Source organism: Sinocyclocheilus grahami, unplaced genomic scaffold (genome assembly GCF_001515645.1).
Source record: "Sinocyclocheilus grahami isolate Dianchi unplaced genomic scaffold, SAMN03320097.WGS_v1.1 scaffold268.1, whole genome shotgun sequence".
In the NCBI taxonomy this organism is placed as follows: domain Eukaryota; kingdom Metazoa; phylum Chordata; class Actinopteri; order Cypriniformes; family Cyprinidae; genus Sinocyclocheilus; species Sinocyclocheilus grahami.
Window position 1 is genome coordinate 569,938 of NW_015505447.1, and position 20,429 is coordinate 590,366.

General features: G+C 36.5%; 1 protein-coding gene across 1 annotated transcript; it reads right to left on the bottom strand.

The window, feature by feature from the left end:
- Positions 1–1,530: 1,530 nt before the first annotated feature.
- On the bottom strand, positions 1,531–20,313 carry LOC107599505 (ceramide synthase 2-like). Its single transcript, XM_016291110.1, has 11 exons — positions 19,878–20,313; positions 12,602–12,775; positions 11,959–12,076; positions 11,562–11,680; positions 8,308–8,365; positions 7,418–7,468; positions 7,092–7,184; positions 5,745–5,873; positions 5,123–5,229; positions 4,669–4,822; positions 1,531–3,878 (listed from the first exon to the last, which is right to left on the bottom strand). The coding sequence occupies exons 2-11, from the start codon at positions 12,772–12,774 to the stop codon at positions 3,726–3,728; spliced, it is 1,155 nt and encodes a 384-aa protein (XP_016146596.1). The 5' UTR covers position 12,775; positions 19,878–20,313; the 3' UTR covers positions 1,531–3,725.
- Between the last annotated feature and the right edge of the window lie 116 nt (positions 20,314–20,429).

Genomic DNA, 20,429 nt, shown 5'->3' on the forward strand with positions numbered 1-20,429 from the left:
GGCAATACGCAACTGCAATTAAGTTCACCACCAGGGGCAGCGTGAGGGGAAATTGAGTCAATGCAGGGAGGCGATAGCTTTAATTTGATTGGCTGCCAGGCCAGACAACAGCAAGAACAAGAAAAGAGCGAGGTGATGTAGTAAAGATATCATCCTCTCCAGTTAGCAGTTAGCTGATAGTTTCTACACTCGGAGGGGGAAAGCAGGAAGCAGGATGGAATAGTTGAGTAGAGAGATGGGTGATTTCCAAAAGCTCTTATAAATAATGAACAATCCTAGATAGATTTCATTAGGGTAACTGAATAAAGCTTAGTTAATGCACAACTATTCTCATTTCAGGTAGACTTGATAAAAATAAATAACATGCACTGTAACATAACATTAAAACATGTAATTATTTATCATTACTTGCTCATATATTAATATTACATTCCACAGAATATACATGCATGTGTGTGTGTATATAAAAACTTTAACTTTAAATATTAAGACTTTGTGAAATTAAAGCAGAGACTAAACTAAAGGTGAGATTGTAGATGGTTATTGCAATATTTTTAGTTACACATGTATTATTGACAAAAGGTTTTAGTCATAAAAACCACATATGCAACATTACAAGAAAAAGATATGGAGAAATTGAAATACAGTCTATTGCTTATGGTTTTCCTGACAAAGAACAGTAATACAGATTTTTTAAAAAATGTAAAATGTATATTATATATCTATGTATTAATTCACTTAATTTAGTTCTCATCAACTCATTATTAATAAGATAACCAAAAATATGATTGAAAATGATTATATAGTCTCTTATGCTCACCCAGGCCGTGTTTATTTGATGTAAAAAACTGTAAAAACTGTAATATTGTGAAATATTAAAAGCATCAAATTATCCTTCAGAAATCATTCAAATATGCTAATTTGCTGCTCAAGAAACATTATCATACATGCTGAAAGTTATTGCTGCTTATATAATATAAATATTATACTCTAATATACAATAAAATATAACTATTATATATAGATAGATAGACCACTTATATGGAAGCTTTGTCGCAAAGATAAGGCATGTTATATAACATTATACAGGTGCATCTAAATAAACTAGAATGTCGTGGAAAAGTTGTATGGAGTACATGTACAGTAAATGAACATACTTTCCAGAAAGTGGATTTACTTTGTAACTTTGTTTCTAAATATATTTAACAACATAAAAAGATCTCTAGAATCTCTAAATATTAGGCATTTTAGTAAATTGCTTTTTAATAAACTTAAAGCAAAGTAAATTAAAATGAACACCAAGTCTTTCTTTCTCACTTAAAACTGTGATTCTGAACAGATAGACACACACGCCAGCTTTGCATCACAGGAATAAATTACATTTTAAAATATAATAAAACAGTTACCGTTTTACAATATTACTGTTTTTACGGTCTTTTCCCATCAAATAAATGCAGCTGTGAGGAGCACAAGATGTTTTTCAAATATATACGTTTCAAATATAAACTATTCAAAAAAACAGACAAAGAACACTGTCCTCCACAGAAATCTTTATCTTTCATCATTGAATAATGATGATACAAGATACAACATAAAACACTGGCAATTGGGACACTGATCAAATAGTTTATGTTTGTGCGGTGGACCCAGTCGACAGGACGCGGTGAGGGGGAAGAATTGGTCTTGGCACCGGGCCGTGAGGAGAGATGAGGTTGAATGGATGTAAACAGAGAAGGAGTGAAAGAGAGGAGGATGCTTCAGCTTAAAATCTAAAGGCGATGAGGGGAGGAGCACAAGAACAACAAGCACACATAGAAACGACACAAATACACATTTAAGGCACAAATAAGGCACTTGTGACAACATTTTGAAACTTAAAATAACTCCGTACAGTCAATCCAGATGTCCCGTTCCACTTGCAAAATGCATTACACGCTGAGCACCTGTATTGACACTGACTTTCATATATTAACAAAACAAATACTGGACCAAATTTTGTAAACCCGTTGCTAAAATTATAATAAGAGATCATGATGAAAGATGATATAGCTGACCTTTTCTATTGATTATGACACTTAAAGGGTCAGTTCACCTAAAAATTAACATGCTGTCATCATTTATTCACCCTCATGTCATTCCAAACCTGTACGACTTTCTTCTTCGGTTTCATCCATGCAATTAAAGTCAATGGGGTCCAATGTTGTTTGCACACCATATTTCTTCAAAATATCTTCTTTTGTTGTCCACAGAAGAAAAGTCAGTCAGGTTTTCGAGCAACATGAGCGTGAGTGATAATGACAATGTTAATTTTTGGGTCAACTGTCCCTTTAAGGTTTAAAATGATCTCATGTAAAGCAGCAGCTACTGGGCAAACAGTACATACTGGATCAATTCCAACTCAAATTTTTTTTTTTTTTGAAAACTATGGAATCCATTTCTCATAAATACCACAAATGCAAGCCAGAGTATCAATTATGTCAAAGAGTTTGCTAACAACACAATCATTATAATGCATTTTACATTAGACGGAGAGTTACAAAGTGCATCTAGCACTCAATACTGATTCTTATTGTAATTATTCATCATTTAAATGGAGGAAAACATCAACTACAGCTTCTCCTGCCACGTAGTTTGTTTTTTGCTTTTTAGTGTCATTTCTTTTACATACTGCTTAAATTATCAGCTTATCAGGTTTGCTGAAAGTAACTGGACCTTAAATAAAAATAATCTTAAATGAAAACCCTGAAAAAAAAAAAAAATACAAAAAAAAATAAAAATTTAAGAATGCATTTTTTAACAGAAATGTGTTACAGGACACGCACCGACCAAAACAAATATTAGATATGAGAGATTCTTTCACACACACATTTGTTGCTTCATTACAAACTCAACAGACAAATGTTAAATGTAAAAAGCAGCACAGTGATTGAGCGCCTATGGGATGGGATATCATGGCAATACAAATCATGAGTTTTTGCGTCTCTATATGGTGGTAGTGTTGCAAGACTGGATCAGTAACCTATATTAGTGCAACTGGATTGTGGAAAGATCAGCGAGGAAGACCCTCGGCAGTGTAAACACACCTCCGATGAAGGTCATGTGTGTTTTCTAAGAAAAGCAGGTGTGTGAAGGTCACTTGGTGAGACTGTTATTACATAGTGAACAAATGGGAGACAAAAAACTAAATTCCAGTCAGTTTCCGGCAACTTCAGAACTCAAATACTGAGGGATTCTGGGAAATCTGACAGTTGACCAGACAAAGCATGCAAAATCTCATTACTGACAAGGGAGGATAATAGTGTGCGTGTGATGCCCAAAATATAAAAAGGAAAAGAAATGTATGAACAGCAGTACAACTCTGTACTAATAAGGCACTAAACAAGTAATAAATTGGAGGAAATATTACCAGTAAAGCAAGTGAACGTTGGATTTACTAACATTAGACAATCTATAACAGACCCTGAACAAACACAAGGGTTATTTAATGATATGGTGCCTGTTAATAGTGTTTTAAATAGTTTGCAAGGGGAAAGACGTTATATCATTCCTCCTTTTCGAATGATGTCCGTTTCCAAAAATGAGTAACATATGTATCTACATGTATTGTGTGTGCGTTTGCTCTAGGCCTTTTCAATCCATCAAACACCCCCGGCATTAGTTTTTTTGGTCTCGTCCGTGTGTACAGGAAGTGGAGTGTTGTACCTCCTCTCTCGTCTCTGCTAGTATCACTCAGTCTTGCGGTGATGGTTGTTGTTTAGAGGAGAGTGGCCGTTCTGCACTGGTCCATTTTTCATTGGCACTTTCCTGTCCTCCTGCTCTTTCACGTCGTCCTCAGAGTCTGTTTCTTCTCTGTCACTCCTCTCGTCCTCCACAATATTCTGTGGCATGACAAATGAGCGGTGATGAAGCTTCAAAATCCCCACAATTCATATTTCTTGCAATTTTATGCAATTATTTTTGCCTGAATTACTTAAAAGGGCAGTTCACACAGTTCTCTCATCATTTACTCATTGTCATGTAGTTCCAAACCAACAGGACTTTCCTTTCTTGTGAAACCCAAAAGGAGAAATTTTGAAGAATGTCCAAGCTGCACTGTTTCGTAGAATTAATTGGATGGGAAGCAAGAATCAGGTCACCATTTACTTTCATTTTACGGTGAAGAGCAGCTTGGACAATCTGCTAAATATCTTTTGTTTATTTGAACATTTTAAAATGTAATTTACTCCTGTGAAGATAAAGCTGAATTACTCCAGTCTTCCCATGATCCTTCCAAAATCATTCTAATATGCTGATCTGGTGCTCAAGAATTTTTTTTTCTTTATTATCAGTGTTGAAAATGTTTTGTAACATTATAAATATCTTTACTGTCACCTTTGATCAATTAAATGCATCCTTTCTGAATAAAAATATTAATTTATTTAAAAATAAAATAAAAATATGTGACTCCAAATATTTGAACGGTAGTGTATGTGCATTTTGTACATGATAGAAGACAATGTTAGCATCCAATATTTATAATTTTAAGAGAAAAATATAATTGTATGGGATTTTTGGGAGGCTATTTTTATCTTCTGGGTTTGAAACCAGCAGTCGTCGTTACAGAACTATAGTGCGTGAAATGCCAAAACAAAATATCCAATGTAGTGGAGTCTGTGTTGGTTGACTTACATTGCCTGGCAAGAATTTGACGGCCATACGTAGGATGAGTACGGCCCAGAAGATGTGCAGACACTGCAGCACAAACAGCAGCCCATTAAAGAAGTAATACCCAAAGAACGGAGGATAAACAGTCACTGGATACACCCAGGTACAGTGCAAAATCCTGAGAGACACAGAAAAGAGAGAAAGCGTGAGTTTTACATCTGACATTTACCCAGCAATGAAGAGAAAAAGGCATATAGAGGTCATTTTCACAAATGTTTATAGAATTATTTAAAAAAATGACATTTCAACAGAACTTTGAGACAGGCACAAATGACTATTTACAGAGCTTTCATTTGATATTATAGAAGGAAATCATTTCATATCTCTTGACAAATACAGACAGTGGGTCAAGAGAAATGCATGATTTATAGGTTTAATAATAAACCTTGGGATCAAAATAGAAAATTTCCCAACTCACCAAAATGGAAAGATGACCAGTCTGGTGATCATGAAGACGACAGCAAATAGGATGAATATGTAGTTGCATGCTTTTCTCCAGCCGGCGTAGTTAAACATTTTGGCAGACTGTTGGGACAGACAGAGATGGGACATACGTCTTTGAGTATTGCACAAAAGCACCACTAGGAGGCAGTGTTACACACCTGCATTAATAACCCTGACTACTGTATATACTAAAGAAGATGTACTGAATTAATTTTGCCATTGACAAGAGCGATATTACAATTGTTCATATAGAATGCCTGTGAAATCATGCACTGGACAGGACTGTGAGTGTGTGTCATCTGGATGTGGATGTCGCAAAAGCCAAATATGTAAATAAGACCTACGTGATAATTATATGTTCACCACAATTTTCACAGAGATTTTGAAGAAAAACACAAAACGCAAATTATGTCTGTGAAACACAATTTTACACAGGCTCCTCAGAGAAAACTATTCCATGTAGCATTCTATTAAACAAACTGATGTGTGGCTTTCACTTAACATGCAAGAAAGTGGCGATTGAAAAACATTTTCTACTTGTACTGAAGCTCCAGGGACACAGTCTGAACGCTAATGTTCTTCAGATGTTCAATTACCTCCAGCAGATAGTCGGCGGCGTCGTGCACCAGCATAATGAGGGTTCCTGCTCTGATGTAGTTCACACACCAGGAGAAACTAATCAGCAGGATGGTGGCAACGTGGTGCACTATTTGTTCTTTAAAATCCTGAAGGAGAGAGAACGATTATCTTAATGGTTTTTGACTTTTGTAGTACTGCCATAGTTTATTAGAAGTACCATGTAAATAACAAATATAGTACTTCTTCAGTAATATGGTACACTATTGATCAAAAGATTGGGGTCGATACATTTTTTTTTTATGCTTATGAAAGAAGTCTCTCATGCTCACCAAGACTGCATTTATTGGATTAACCATCACCATAATTGGATTTCATTACCATCACCAAATCATTGCATTTCTTCACAAACAAACAAATAACTCAAATTCATACAACCTTCTAAACAGTGTTGCATTGTTAGATTATGCTTATTTTGGCAAGCTACAACAGTATCTTAGAAAGCATAGCTTTTGCACATACTTTCTAGTCTTTTCCGTACAAACGTAAGGGACTGAATTTGGATTTCACATGCTTTATTGGGGAATATTAGTACTATATTGCCAAAGCTTTAGAGTCAAAGTTCAGGATGTACACATAGACTAGGTGACTGATTAATCAAAACATAACTTAAAATATGTGACCAATTAAAATTCAGTGTGGGACAATATCGCCAGGTGACTTTTGATCTGTTGCATTTTAATATGTCAGGCAGGTGATTTTGTTTTTTCTCATGTTGGATGAAGCTCGATTTAATGCACAAATCAAGTGTAAATAGGTTTTGTGTGGATAAATTATCTTATTGGGCTCTCAAATGTTCCCTCAAACTTATTAATGTATCATCCTCATTCAGCTCAGTTATGAAGCTTTATTTGCCCGGTTGGTTAGAAGCTGGCCTGAAAAGTGTCTAAAACCATCTTAGGCTGTTTTTTCAGCAGGGCTTCTAATAAACCATTGGACAAGTGATGTAAAACTGCTGATAAGCCTAATCCTGCTGTACTTTTACTGTTCACTAATGCTTTGTGGAATGGCTAGTGTTCCATGTGCTGGAAACAGACTATATCAAATTTATGTGATTAACAAAGGGCTCTGTGAGATAAGAGATTTTCAATAGATGCGCAAGTCAAATATTAACGATCATCAAATTCGCGGACACACGAACACAGCAGGTAACATTCCACATCTAAGCTGGATTTCTTGGAAGTCCTTCCTTGTACACCTCTGTGATACGAATACTAAAAACTACTGAATAGTGGGTATTTCTATGAAAAAGATGGATCTTTTAAGTTTAGGTAGGGTTTTAAGTTTATTGTGTTTGACTCACTCACTTTTCGCTTGATGTCTGATGCGACGCTGAAGAGGAGCGACATGTAAAAGCCTAGTTCAATCATGTAGTACCAGAACTGAGAAGGCAGCAGCGTCTGGAGAGAGAAAGAGAAAAATAAAGCAATGAATCAAATATGTCGAAAGATGCCGTTTCAGTGTCACTAACAACAACAGAGATGTGGTTAAGATACAGTAGTGTTTCTACAATTCTCCTTGTTAAAACTTATTTACATAAGCTTATCAATATGAACGTTCACTGAAAGATCATTGTAATGTTAAGACACATTTTTATAGCCAGTCAATAGAAGAATGAAAGAAGTGAACGTACCAGCATTGGAAACCCCGTCCACATCTCCTCCATTTTGTAGAGCCAAGGTTTCTGCAGAACAAAAACAATATTAAGAGAATATGAGCCAAGACAAAAGCACTCTCACATTTAATCTCAACAAAAGCACTGCACAAGTATGACATTATATGAGTTATAAACATGAGGGGCAGTGGTCCACCAGTATGTATTTGAACAGCCAGTGTCAAAATCCATAGAGCAGGTTGGCCGATAGCTGATATAATGAAAGATAAAGCACCAGACAAATGTTTGGTTGGTGGATTAATGCCATACCAGCTTCCTTGGCTATTCTCATGGTGAATAACAAGCTAAAATGGTATAAAAGAGGAATTTAAAAATAAAATTTGCTTTGGATAAAAACTCTAAAATGGATTAGTCAAACATTTACGAGACATTTTATTTATTTAATGTTTTTTTTTAAGTAGGTTTGTCCAATTTTGCATCTATACGCATCTATTTATGAACATAAATATGATATAAATTAAATTTGAGCAAACAAGGTGTACACAATATTGATCAAATTAAATTTATGGATAAAAAGGGAAATCTTCAAATATCTGAGTAAATTCTGAATTACATTATATTTATTCAAAGTGCAATCAAATATTTGAAACCAAAAAAAATGTCCATTATCCCTGGACAAATATAACAGCAGTTTTTGGGAATGACACTCGTGTCAACCATCCAAGAGGAAGCGGTTTCATAATGACCACACACATCAGCTGATTAATGAGGCCGATATTATAGGAAATAAATAAATAAATATTAAACAAAGCAGGTTTTAGTTCATGCCAATAAACTCAAAATGGCCAATCATCGATATACATGTATATGCGACTGAAGAGAAAGAGAGACGCATTTGAAATACTCACATCAATAAGTGCAGCAAGGCCAGCAATGAAAGCAAGAAGGTAAAAGGTAAATCTCCAACTGTAAGAAAATGCATATACATTTCAGCAAATAATATCCAGAAGCAAATACATTCATCAGCAACATAATATATAAAGCCAAGCATCTCTCATATGAACAAATGACATTTTGGTCCAAATGGTTCCAAAACATTACTTGATCACCAGCCATTCATTTTAAGGGTCTAGACTTATTTTTACATTATTAAGTTACTACACACAGTGACAAAATGTACAGGCATAACAACACTGATACAGTCCACTCACAACACAAACACTACCATTACAAGCCCACATAACGACCAACAACCCCAACAACTGTATTTAAAGCATCTACAAGCTACTGTTGTGAATGACAGCTGGAGATGGCATGATAAACTAATTTAAAGGATGTTCCAGGCTCAATACAAGTTAAGTTCTATTGACAAGCATTTGTGGCATAATGTACATTACCACAGACAATAAAAGATGCAGTTACAGTTGTGCACTTACAAGTAAACTGGGTCATGCACTTTTGAAATATGAAGCTTGTATTTATGTTAAAGGGGTCATATGATGTGATTTCAAGTTTTCCTTTCTCTTTGGAGTGTTACAAGCGGTTCGTGAATAGATAAGATACCTAAAGTTGCAAAGACTAAAGTCTCAAACCCAAAGAGATTTTCTTTATAAATGTTAAGACTCATCCACGCCCCCCTAAAACGCCTCGTTCAAACACGCCCCACATGTCTACGTCACTGTGTGGGAAGATTTGCATAACGCCTGCCAAATGTATACGCAAAGAAAGGCGGTGTAACTTTGATTCTCGCTGTAGTATTGTTGCCGCCGCCACCATGTCGTGGAGACGTTGTGTGTTTCGTTGTGAAAGCCAAAACTACTTTGTTTGGTCTTCCAAAAGAGAACACAACTAGAAATCAGTGGTTAAGTTGTATTTACAACACTGTTCCAGAACAATTCAAACCAAATATTCAGATGTGTGCAACGCATTTTACGGAGGATGAGGACGGTTTCCTGGGAGAGTAGCCTACAATGCCGGTGTTCCGGTGAATTCAGTTCCCCTGTTTCCCCTTCGGCACGCATGCTGACCATATACAGTCTATGATGCTGACAGAATGAGAGTCCAAACAGCTGATAAAAACATCACAATAATCCACAAGTAATCTACATGGCTCCAGTCCATCAATTAAAGGGATAGTTCACCCAAAAATGAAAATTCTGTCATTATTACTCACCCTCATGTCGTTCCAAACCCGTAAGACCTTCGTTCTTCTTCAGAACACAAATTAAGATATTTTTGATCAAATCTGAGAGCTCTCAGACCCTCCATAGACAGCAACGCAACTGAAATGTTTGCTGATTACGTCGATTGCACTCTTGGGTACTCGACAAAATGGCAGAAGACGTAACTCGGGGGAGAAGAACTGCGAAATAAATTGTTATTTTTGTTTTCTTTGCACTCAAAAAGTGTTCCCGTAGCTTCGCAAAACTGAAGTTGAGCCACTGATGTCACATGAACTGTTTTACCGATGTCCTACTACTTTTCTGGACCTGGGAACATTACAGTTACGTTGCTGTCTATGCAGGGTCTGAGAGCGCTCACATTTCATCAAAAATATCTTAATTTGTGTTCCGAAGATCAACAAAGGTCTTACGGGTTTGGAACGACATGAGGGTGAGTAATTAATGACAGAGATTACATTTTGGGGTGAACTAACCCTTTAACATCTTGCATTTGTTATAAACAATCCATCATTATGACATATTCAACTTCAAACTGTTGTTTCTGGCTAAAATAAAAGGCTTTTATCCATACTACTGCTTTCTCCACATCAAGCACGGTTTACAAACTAAAACAGTCCAAAACAGGTGGATTTTGATACGAGAGGCCAACAGAGGACGGACTCTTTCACTGGAGAAAGCGTTATGGATTATGGACCGTATTTTGGCTAGAAAGCGAAGGTTTAAAAAAGTTAAAACATCTTGATGGATTTGTTTCATACAAACATGCAGCTCTTCTCATCACAAGATATTAACTGATAGACTGGATCCATGTGGAATACTTGTGGATTATTGTGATGTTTTTATCAGCTGTTTGGACTCTCATTCTGACGGCACCCATTCACTGCAGAGGATCCATTGGTGAGCAAGTGATGTAATTTCTCCAAATCTGTTCTGATGAAGAAACAAACTCATCTACAGCTCAGATGGCCTGAGGGTGAGTACATTCTCATCATTATTTCAAATTTTCATTTTTGGGTGATTATTCCTTTAAAAGGTAATCAACATTACCCCAAATGATTGGGATGAACCTTAACTTTGTATTGAACCCTGTGCATTCCTTTAATTACATATATTGGATGTGGTTCTGAAGCACAAGACAAATAAATGTTGAAATGTCAAGGACAAGATATTAAAGGACCAACCCACAGTTAGTAAACACAGTGAATTTATTTTATAAATGGGTACAGTAGCCAAATTTTGTGTTTATTAATACCCCATACCGTTTCTCCTGTGTGCAATAGCCTTCCTACCTAATGAAAAATTGATGGGTTTTTTTCTGTTTTACAGTGAATTCTGTGTATAATTGCATGTTGTACCACTCAATACTCAGGTTATCAGTGTGCACTGTTACTTAAAGGGTTAGTTCACCCAAAAATGAAAATTCTGTCATGAATTACTCACCCTCGTGTTGTTCGAAACGCAAAGAAAACAAAAATAATGACTTTATTACACATTTTAAATATATATTAAAGATACTGTCGTGAACGGGTGTCCAAAGTGACGCAGTAGAAATGAAAATGTGGAATAAAGTCGTTATTTTTGTTTTCTTTGTGCAAAAAAAGTATTATTGTAGCTTCGTAACTTTACAGTTGAAACACTGATGTTACACAGACTACTTTGTCGATCATCTTGGTACTTTTCTGGACCTTGAACGTGGTAGTTACCTTGCTGTCTATGGGAGGGTCAGAGAGCCATCAGATTTCATCAAAAATATCTTAAATTTTGTTCCGAAGATGAACGAAGGTCTTACGGGTTCGGAACAACATGAGGGTGAGTAATTAATGACAGAATTTTCATTTTTGGGTGAACTAACCCTTTAATCATTTTATAATGTTTATGACATTGAGCAAGCTTATAAAATATGCAGCATGGTGGAATTTATGGCCATTTACGAAAGGATGGAAATGGGGATCGAACAGCCTGTGCGTATTGTTCTGTACCTGGCCTCTTTGAACTTCTTCAGCTTGTTTGGTCGCTCTTGATTCCTTCGTTGCCTAAACCATCTGTGGATCTGTCTTTCGGAGTAACCGGTCTTTTTACCTAAACTCTCGATTTCACACTGTAGAGTAACAGAGAATATGAAGGGTCATTTAATGGTGAGATATGATTTAAAGGGTATGAGTTACATATGTCACTCACGAGTGTACTGAAACAATTCAGCAATAAAATGTGTGTTTATATACACAAGATAGCAAAAACTGACTTGCTGCATACATTTACATTCATAATACAGACACAATCTAAAGCAGCTTATAAATGAGGAAACACAAAAAGTACAAATAAATAGGGTTTTACTGTACTGTTGAGTTTGGCAGTGTAGAATATGCGTAATTATACCTGTTTGGGAGTTTTATTTGAGATTCTGAAGAACGACTCCAGCATGGGGTTGTGCTCCACTCGCACTCTGACTTTCTCCTTTACACCCAAAGCCGCGGCCATTTGAATGGCCACTGTCCTAAATTTGAAAAACAGTATTAAACTTTCAACTTGAGTTGGAAAAACTGACAACACTGCATCAATGTTAACCATATTTAAAACATTGATCATTCAAAGATTGTGCTCCTATGTTTTTGCATTGCTTGAGCACTTAATGTAAAACATAATTCAGATTGATTACTGGATAGGTCCAGACAGATTAAATTTGATCATATTTTATTATACAAGTAAAATATGCTAAAAGCGTTCATTTATTATATGAAAATTATACATGCAAAATAATTTTTAGCTACTGCTGGACAGATAATATCTTTAATGCTGTGCTTTCTATGTTTTAAAAAAATTCAAATAAAAATGACCACTAAACGTGACACTGACACTTTTTAAACAGCTTTCTCACTAGATGAACAGCACATGTTTACATGTGACACTTTTGATAAAAAGTCAAATTGCATATACCATATGTTGCAAATACAATATTGACATTGGTGATAACCTCATAAAACACTAATGAGCTAATATGCTCAGTAGGTTTCACGCTGACCTCTCAAAGATCTGTCGTATAATGAGGAAGACGAGGGCGATGGGCAGGGTCACCCAGAGGTCAGCTGCCTTGGCGTAGGTGAGACCGTCACTACCCTCCAAGTTGGCCCAACCCAGGCCTTCTGGAAACCACAGCCTCTCATTCCAGAACCACTCGCTCAGCCTGGACAACATCCTGATGCAGAGGACGACACAAATATGACCTATTCAGACATTTTGAAGACTACTAAAGAAGATTTCATGGGGCTGTTGCAAGTGAGAGCTGCTTAACTCATTTTTTAACGACAACTAAGTGTTTTTCAATGATAAATCTTTAAAAACATAAATCTAAAGGAATATAGGAATTCATATGCGTGTATAATATATAAATATATATATATATAACAAAAAACATTTTAAACATTTTAATTTCTTATATTACCAAAAAAAACAACGCTGTCTGACCCCAAACTTTTGAATGGTAGTGTACATGAAATGGGGCAATGGTGTTATGATTTGAGAAAAAAAAATACAGGTAAAATATACTAAAAACGTATAATAATGTCCATTTATTATATGAAAATGATCTATGCAAAATACTATATTTTTAGCTACTACTGAACAGATTATCCCTTTTGTGGTTTCTATGTTTTCAACAAATTCATATTCTTGTAATAGGTTTGGTTCATGGCTTCTAACTCTTTAACAAATACTTTTCAAAATCCTATAGGAGAACTGAATGGGAATAAATGGGACATTAATGAATGAATTATTTTTATATCAATACTTCAATACTATATTGTATACACAGGGAAGGGTTTCTGCAGGATTTTGAAGCTAAAATTTCAGACTTTTTAAGACCTTTAAGACCTGCACAAATAAAATCAATGAGCGGGGTAGGGCAATGTCTATAGTAACATATTAAACCGTAAAATGACAGTAAAAAGCATGATTTACAGTTCAGATACAAGATTTCACAAAAACAAAAAGTTTTATAAAATGATACACTTAACATTTCAGCCTTTAAAAGGCACGATATGTAAGATTTTTTTATTAAAATATCCAAAAACCATTAGAACAGTGTTATATATTTTGCCCATAATGTCATTGTGTCGCCTGCTAATGACGTCATAACCTCTCAATTTCCGGTTTTGTTTTGTACAAAACATGGAAACACCAAAGATGCTTTAATATGTTGTGTGCTTTAATAGACCGGTGATGACCGCACAGAGTAGCATTATAACTGAACTTTCAAATGTATCTAGTATGATAAAACAGTGCTGCTTTTTTCCCCACAAACGAATCCAGTCGGAGTTATATAAAAAAATTGTCCTGGCTATTCCAAGCTCTATCATTGCAGTCAGCAGGTGTTGCAGTGCTTCAGTCCAAAATAAGTGAAATAAGCAACACACATTTAATCTAGCTTGCGCTCACTGTTGTAAACGGAAGCAGTTCCGGGCGGATGACGTATGAGGTCGGCTTTGCGCATGCGCCGCTCAGAAGTGATACACGCGGAAGCGCAGCGGAGAGATCAAAACAAAACAACGCTCACTAATTAGAAGTACAAAACGAGGATTTGTAAAGAAGAATGTCAGAGGATTTCGATATAAGCCAAGAGGAGACTGGTTTTCCTTTGCTAAAGTATGGAAACTTTGCTTCCTTTGCTCCTGTTAACAAACGTTGAGTTCTCACGAGCCTCACCGGCGCATGTGCAACGCCGACCTCATACATCATCCTCCCGGAGCTGCTTCCGTGTACAACTGTTGGCGCAAGCTACAGTAAAGTGTTATTTTGACGTGCAATTTCAGTTTTGTGTAATGTGATCATCGTGGATTATTGTGTGTAAAATTGCAAAAATATAATTCATTCAAGCATGACGGCGATTTAAACCTAATTAACTTCAATAAAGATAACAATACATGCTATTCTTGTCATGAGCATCAAGGTGTGGGGGCGCTGCGGTGCAAATTCCACTCATGTTTAGTACATGTTAACTCAAAGATTCGTAGAAAAAATATAAACGCTAGACTTTGTGGTCGATTCTGTGTTAAGGTAAGGCATGTTGTTCGCAATTATGTGTTGTGGCTGGGTTGTTATAAGTCTGTGTGACTCTCGATGTCTTAGGCCTAATTGAACATAGGAATTATATGGTATTCTTCTGTAGCCTGACGACGAGTAACTTTAACCGTTGTTCATGTGAACTCAAAGACAGCCTGATGCTTTGTTTATAGACCATTTGTGGGTGGCTTGTTTGTTGTTTCACCTATCAATTTGTGTCGATAAAGTATAATAGGGTAAATCCTGTATAGTGATTTATCCTATATAGTGCTTGCATAAAGCAAGTAGTGCATACAAAGATACATAACAGCTAAATTACAAGTATAAGTCATTGTAAGCCCCCCCCCCTCCCTTTATATGAAAAAAAACAAAAAACAAGTGGGCTCCCCCAAAGACCACGGTATAGTTCGAACACTGGCTGGGACAATTTTTTATATAACTCCGACTGGATTTGTCTGAAAGAAGAAAGTCATATACACCTAGGATGCCTCGGGGGTGAGTGAAACACAGCCTAATTTTCATTTTTGGGTGAACTAGAAATCCAAGGGTCCTAGAAATGCGGTGCTGAAACTGCAGCCTCCAACAGGCTTATTGAAAATGCACATTCATTCTCTGCCAGCAGGAGGCGCTTTCGGAACGGCAGAAATAGAACAGTTTCCCCGGTAACGGCAGAACACAAAGCCGTGCAGCACGGGACTTTGAAACGTGCAGTGCTCATATTCAATGAAATCATAGCCTTTTGAAGTTTAATCGTCAATATTAAGCCACATCACAATTCTGGTCTTTCCGCCCCAAATTTAAGACCTCCTGAAATCATAATTAAGACTTTCTTGTACAATTTAAGACGTTTTATGGCCTTAAATTTGATCAATTTGACAACTAAATGTAAAACTTTTTAAGAACCCGTGGGAACCGTGCAGGGATTGCTTAGAGGGCGGCATAATTGAGTTTGAAACATTCCCAATGGTGCCTTAAAATGCTGCTCTATGTAAGCAGCTTACTAGTGTTTAAAATACAATATTTACAATACGTTGTCAAACTCTTACAAAACAGTCAAGTAACACATTGAGAGATTCAAAGCTGCCATTCCTTTAGTAAACACTCATGTCATCTGCTCTCAATATTGATAGTCCACATTACTCAGAAACTAAATATGAGCTCAAGACCACTGATAAGCTACTATTTTAACGCAAACTTTCTTTAAAAGATGACCTCTTCTGCAGAGGTACAGAATACATCCCTGGTACAGATTGCTGAACCATTCACACGGGCCCAAGAAAACAAGCGAAGGAGTTTTGAATGAAAGCCCCTCCTTATCGGCATGCTGTCAGTGACACGGTTTGAGCGGATGGGTCACCAGCTGTACTAAAGCCTGCTGTCTCAATGGAGTCATTCTGAGAGGTCAGCATGACATCACGGTCGCTGTCATTGGCTGGCAGCGGCTGAACGGCTGTACTGTCACCTGTGGTAATAACGAGTACTGCTTGGAGCCAGCCGGGCCAGAGAATGAGACAGACTCCCTTCCTTTCCGTGCCATTCTGTGTGAATGAAGAGCTAAAAACACACTGATAATACCAACTGTTATCCGAGCACGGCCTGAATATATCAGCAATTTCAAACAGCGAATAAAGTTTGATAAAAGACCTGACACACATGATGATATAAAAGTGGTGCCAAGTCAAGTAAAGTAGGAAGTTGACTAAATACTGAATCATAGATGACTAAATAAAGGTAGTTTTAAAAAGTACCTTTTGAATCATTATTATTATCCTTTGAAACAATCGGTCAAGTGACGATCCAAGACAATGTTTAGTTTAATCTCCACAACTACTAACAAACATTTTCACACATTTTTGTTAGTCTGAAACAGCAAAACATCTCTCAAAGGACTTAATTAGCTGCCAAGCATTAAATAAGACAATGGACTTTGAACACGGAAACTAAAGACTGTCTGGCAACGTCAGCTGTTGTTTGCAGTCAGACTCAGCTTTGAAGAATTGTTTGGTTAGCAAATACACAAACTATAAAAAGCAGCTGGAAAGCTCTAGTTGTGTTTTTGTTCCATGAATGAATCAAGCGACTCATATTGGAGACAAATTGGAGGAAGAACGATGAATCAACTTTGCTGTCATTTTGGGGGAAACACAACGTGATGCTTACAGTTGCAATGAAGCGGAAGTAGCGACAACAAATCGTTTCTTCTGTTTTAGGTTGTACATTTGAATGTAATGGATTATCAGAAAAACAATGTAGGACGGGAATTGGTTCTATGAATTAGATGATGATTGGATGTTCAGATGTGGGCATTGCACACAAAAGGTCGGAGGCAGGATTTTAGCGGACAAAATGATTGGTGAAGACCTGCTTACAGCAACAGAGATAAGTCTGTCGTTTTTAACGGAATGTCTAGTTATGACATTTTGATTTAGAATTATACAGTCAAATTGAAAAAGATAAAGAAAAAAAAATCCTACACATGAAAAAGTCACCTACAATAATATCCATTTGGAAAAATAGTTTAATTTTTAATTCCATGCCGATTTGAGAAGACCTATTTGCCCAAATATGCCAATTTCCATACTAAACAGTATATCAAACGAGTTTCATGTCCATTTATTAGGGATGCACGATATATCGGCCACCATATCGGTATCGGCCCATATCGGCTCATTTTTTCTGTTATCGGTATCGGCCTGATAAGAAAATTTGGCCGATATCTTAAAGCCGATAAATAATGCATTATTTCCTTCAGAGACACTTCAGATGCGCGCTGTTCGTTTGCAGCCTTTTGTGCAATTGTACATTGTAATATTGTGTTTATTTGATGTATATCTGATTTATCTCATATAGAATGCGTTTGGTTAAGTTAAAAGAGCGCTTCAGTTTACCGGTGATCATCTTTAGCTCAGCACACGCAGCTCAAACAGCAGTGCACAACATTAATAACTATGATTGGGAATGTCGTGTATATAACATTCTAATGAGAACATTATTATAATAAAACGTTGTGAATTCTTTGGGTTTAGTTGCCGTGTTTCAGCGCGTTGATATGGGAAGAGCGCATCCACAACAGGATCACACATTCTGACTATAGCACGCAATAACTGCATCATTTTGTACATATATAAGTTGTAATATTATGTTTATGTTGTATTAATATTAATCTCAGGATGCATTTCCTTGAGTTAAATAAGCTGCCAGCAAAACGCTTCAGTTTACCGTGTTCATTCAGCTCTTCAGCTTCAGCACGCGCAGCTCAACGGCTGCTATTTAAAACAGTGGTATTAATTTGTTACTTTTTCAAAATCATTGATATATTAATAACAACAACCACTTGTATTTTTCTCTTATTATTTTCATCAACAATATGGTTTAGTAATTAAAATCATTTAATTATTGTCCGTGCAGAGGCTATTCCGTTTTATTGATCTATGGCGCATTCATTTTGATTCTTTACACGTGTAATGATGTCCAGTGACTTGTTTGCATTATTTATGCATAATTTTATTTATTTGTAAGACTTTTTTATGACTAAATTTGGTAATGGGAGAGTAAAAATATTTTTAAAACGTACACCGTTCAAACTAGGCTGCTTATGTTGAAGTGTTTGGGATGTGGCTTTTAATGATGAGACCTTTTTTGTAATCAGGCTCTCAAAAAGTATATAACAATTTGGATATAGAGTTATCGGCCAACATATCGGTTATCGGCTTTCAAAAATAAAGAATAATCGGTTATCGGTATCGGCCAAAATTTTCATATCGGTGCATCCCTACCATTTATGCAGTAAAGTTGTGATTAAATGGAAGTAGCATCATACTTCCATCTTCTTTTTTTCCATATTGTGACGTACATCCAGGTGTAACAAATTACAAAAACAGAAAAAAGTAGGGTAAGGACTTGGTTCTATGCATGGGCTGTTGGTTGGATTTTGAGATGAGGCAGAGGAATGAGAGCTTGCAGGGGCGGAGTTTACATAGACCAGACGAACTGTTCACAATAACATGCATTTAAAAAACAGATAGAGTGAATTTTCATTTCATGCTGACCTTAAGACAAAGTATGTGTCACGGAATCATTTCAATGAATGATTCAATGACTCGTTCATAAAAAGTGCAAGCATATTTGACGTTTAAGTGTCCAAATGTGCCTACTTCCATACTATAGCTACATTATACAAAAAGTAGTATATCAAATGAGTATTACGTCCATTTATGCAGTATTCAAAAAACGGTAAGTGTAAAATATCCAGATGAACTAAACGGATTCATTAATAAATCTTTTAGTGAACACAACCAAAGACTTTATTTAATACTGAACAAAGGATGTTGTTTTTTGAGATTGTAAATACATAAAAAAAAAAAGATTTCTGGAATGTTTTACACGAAAATACTACATTATTTGTACCGCTGTACACCAGTTGCGTTGTATTTTTTTTTTAATTAAATTTACTAGCTCAGTGAAAATTGCTTCTACATCAATTTTTAGTGTACAGGGTATTTTACAAATGATTAGAAGATAACAGTACAATAAAAAAAAAAATCTGAGATGTGCTGCTTATCATAACGTCGTGACGTAATACCGTGGCATGAGACTTCAAAGCTCTCGAGTGTAACACGAGACGACCATCACAAGTTAATACACTGTGTGTACGGCATGTAAATCAAACACACATCCGCTGTTTACGTGGTTTTAAAAACAAGTACGAGCATGATCGGTTAGACTTTCACAATAACGGTTTATATTAAAACCTGTTTGTGAACAGCCGACGTCCTTCAGCCAGAAAACATCGCAACAAGATTCGCCACAGACACTCTCTACGACGTAGCACTTAAAAACCAATCCTCAATTTTGCACTGACTCACTAAGCATTATCCGAGCAGCTTTCAAACACGGAACCCGTCCCTAAAAACCAGGAAAGTTTAAAAAATTAAAATAAAACAAAAAGACTGTTTTCCCCACTATCGATGCATTTTAGGCAGCGTATAGCTAGCGTGTTGTAATCACAACTATGCATACTCAACATCACGCGCTACAAAATGTAGTGTGCACTTGTACTCTGATGTAGGCCGTACACATCAAACAACTGGCTTCAAGAGGCTAACGTGCTAAAACAAAACAGTAAATTACAAATCCGATAAATATGAATATATGAGAATACATTTACGGAAATGACAGTACAGCGACAAAGAGCAACGCAGGAATGAGCACAGCTGCGCATAACGGTAACAGTTACTTACTTTTAGCAGTAGTGCGAAACACAAGGGTGTGAGCAGATGAGACGGATTTAGCAAAGGTGTAATCTCGCAGTTATTCAGGGCGATCTGTACAGTTTTGTGCGTTCTTCATAATCCGGTCTGTTTGCATAGTCTTCTTAAATCCCCGTAATAGAAAAAGAAAAAACGCCAAGGGAAGTTTGGCGGTAAAGTTGACGTTCAAACGCTTCCACTTTTTGGTGTTTTCCCACCCGCTTCGTTCACTGTTGGTTTTAGTCGTATACTTGTCAGTCCGCCGACAAATAATGCACACAGCTCAGATTATCTATTTTTCGACACTTGTCGCTTCACATGTCCGAGTTGAAAGGGTCTCTAGACGTACTTCTGCCGGCTGCTGTTGAGTGGCGCATCCAGTCAGGCGAATGAAAGACTGAAGAGGAGGGCCAAAAAAACAAGGAGTGCAGTACTATACTAAATCTGAAGGGCGGGGCAGAGGACGATTACCTGCACGCGAGTTATGACGTGTTAAGGATGACCAGATGTTTGAGGATGTAAGCGACACCTGTGAAATGCTAG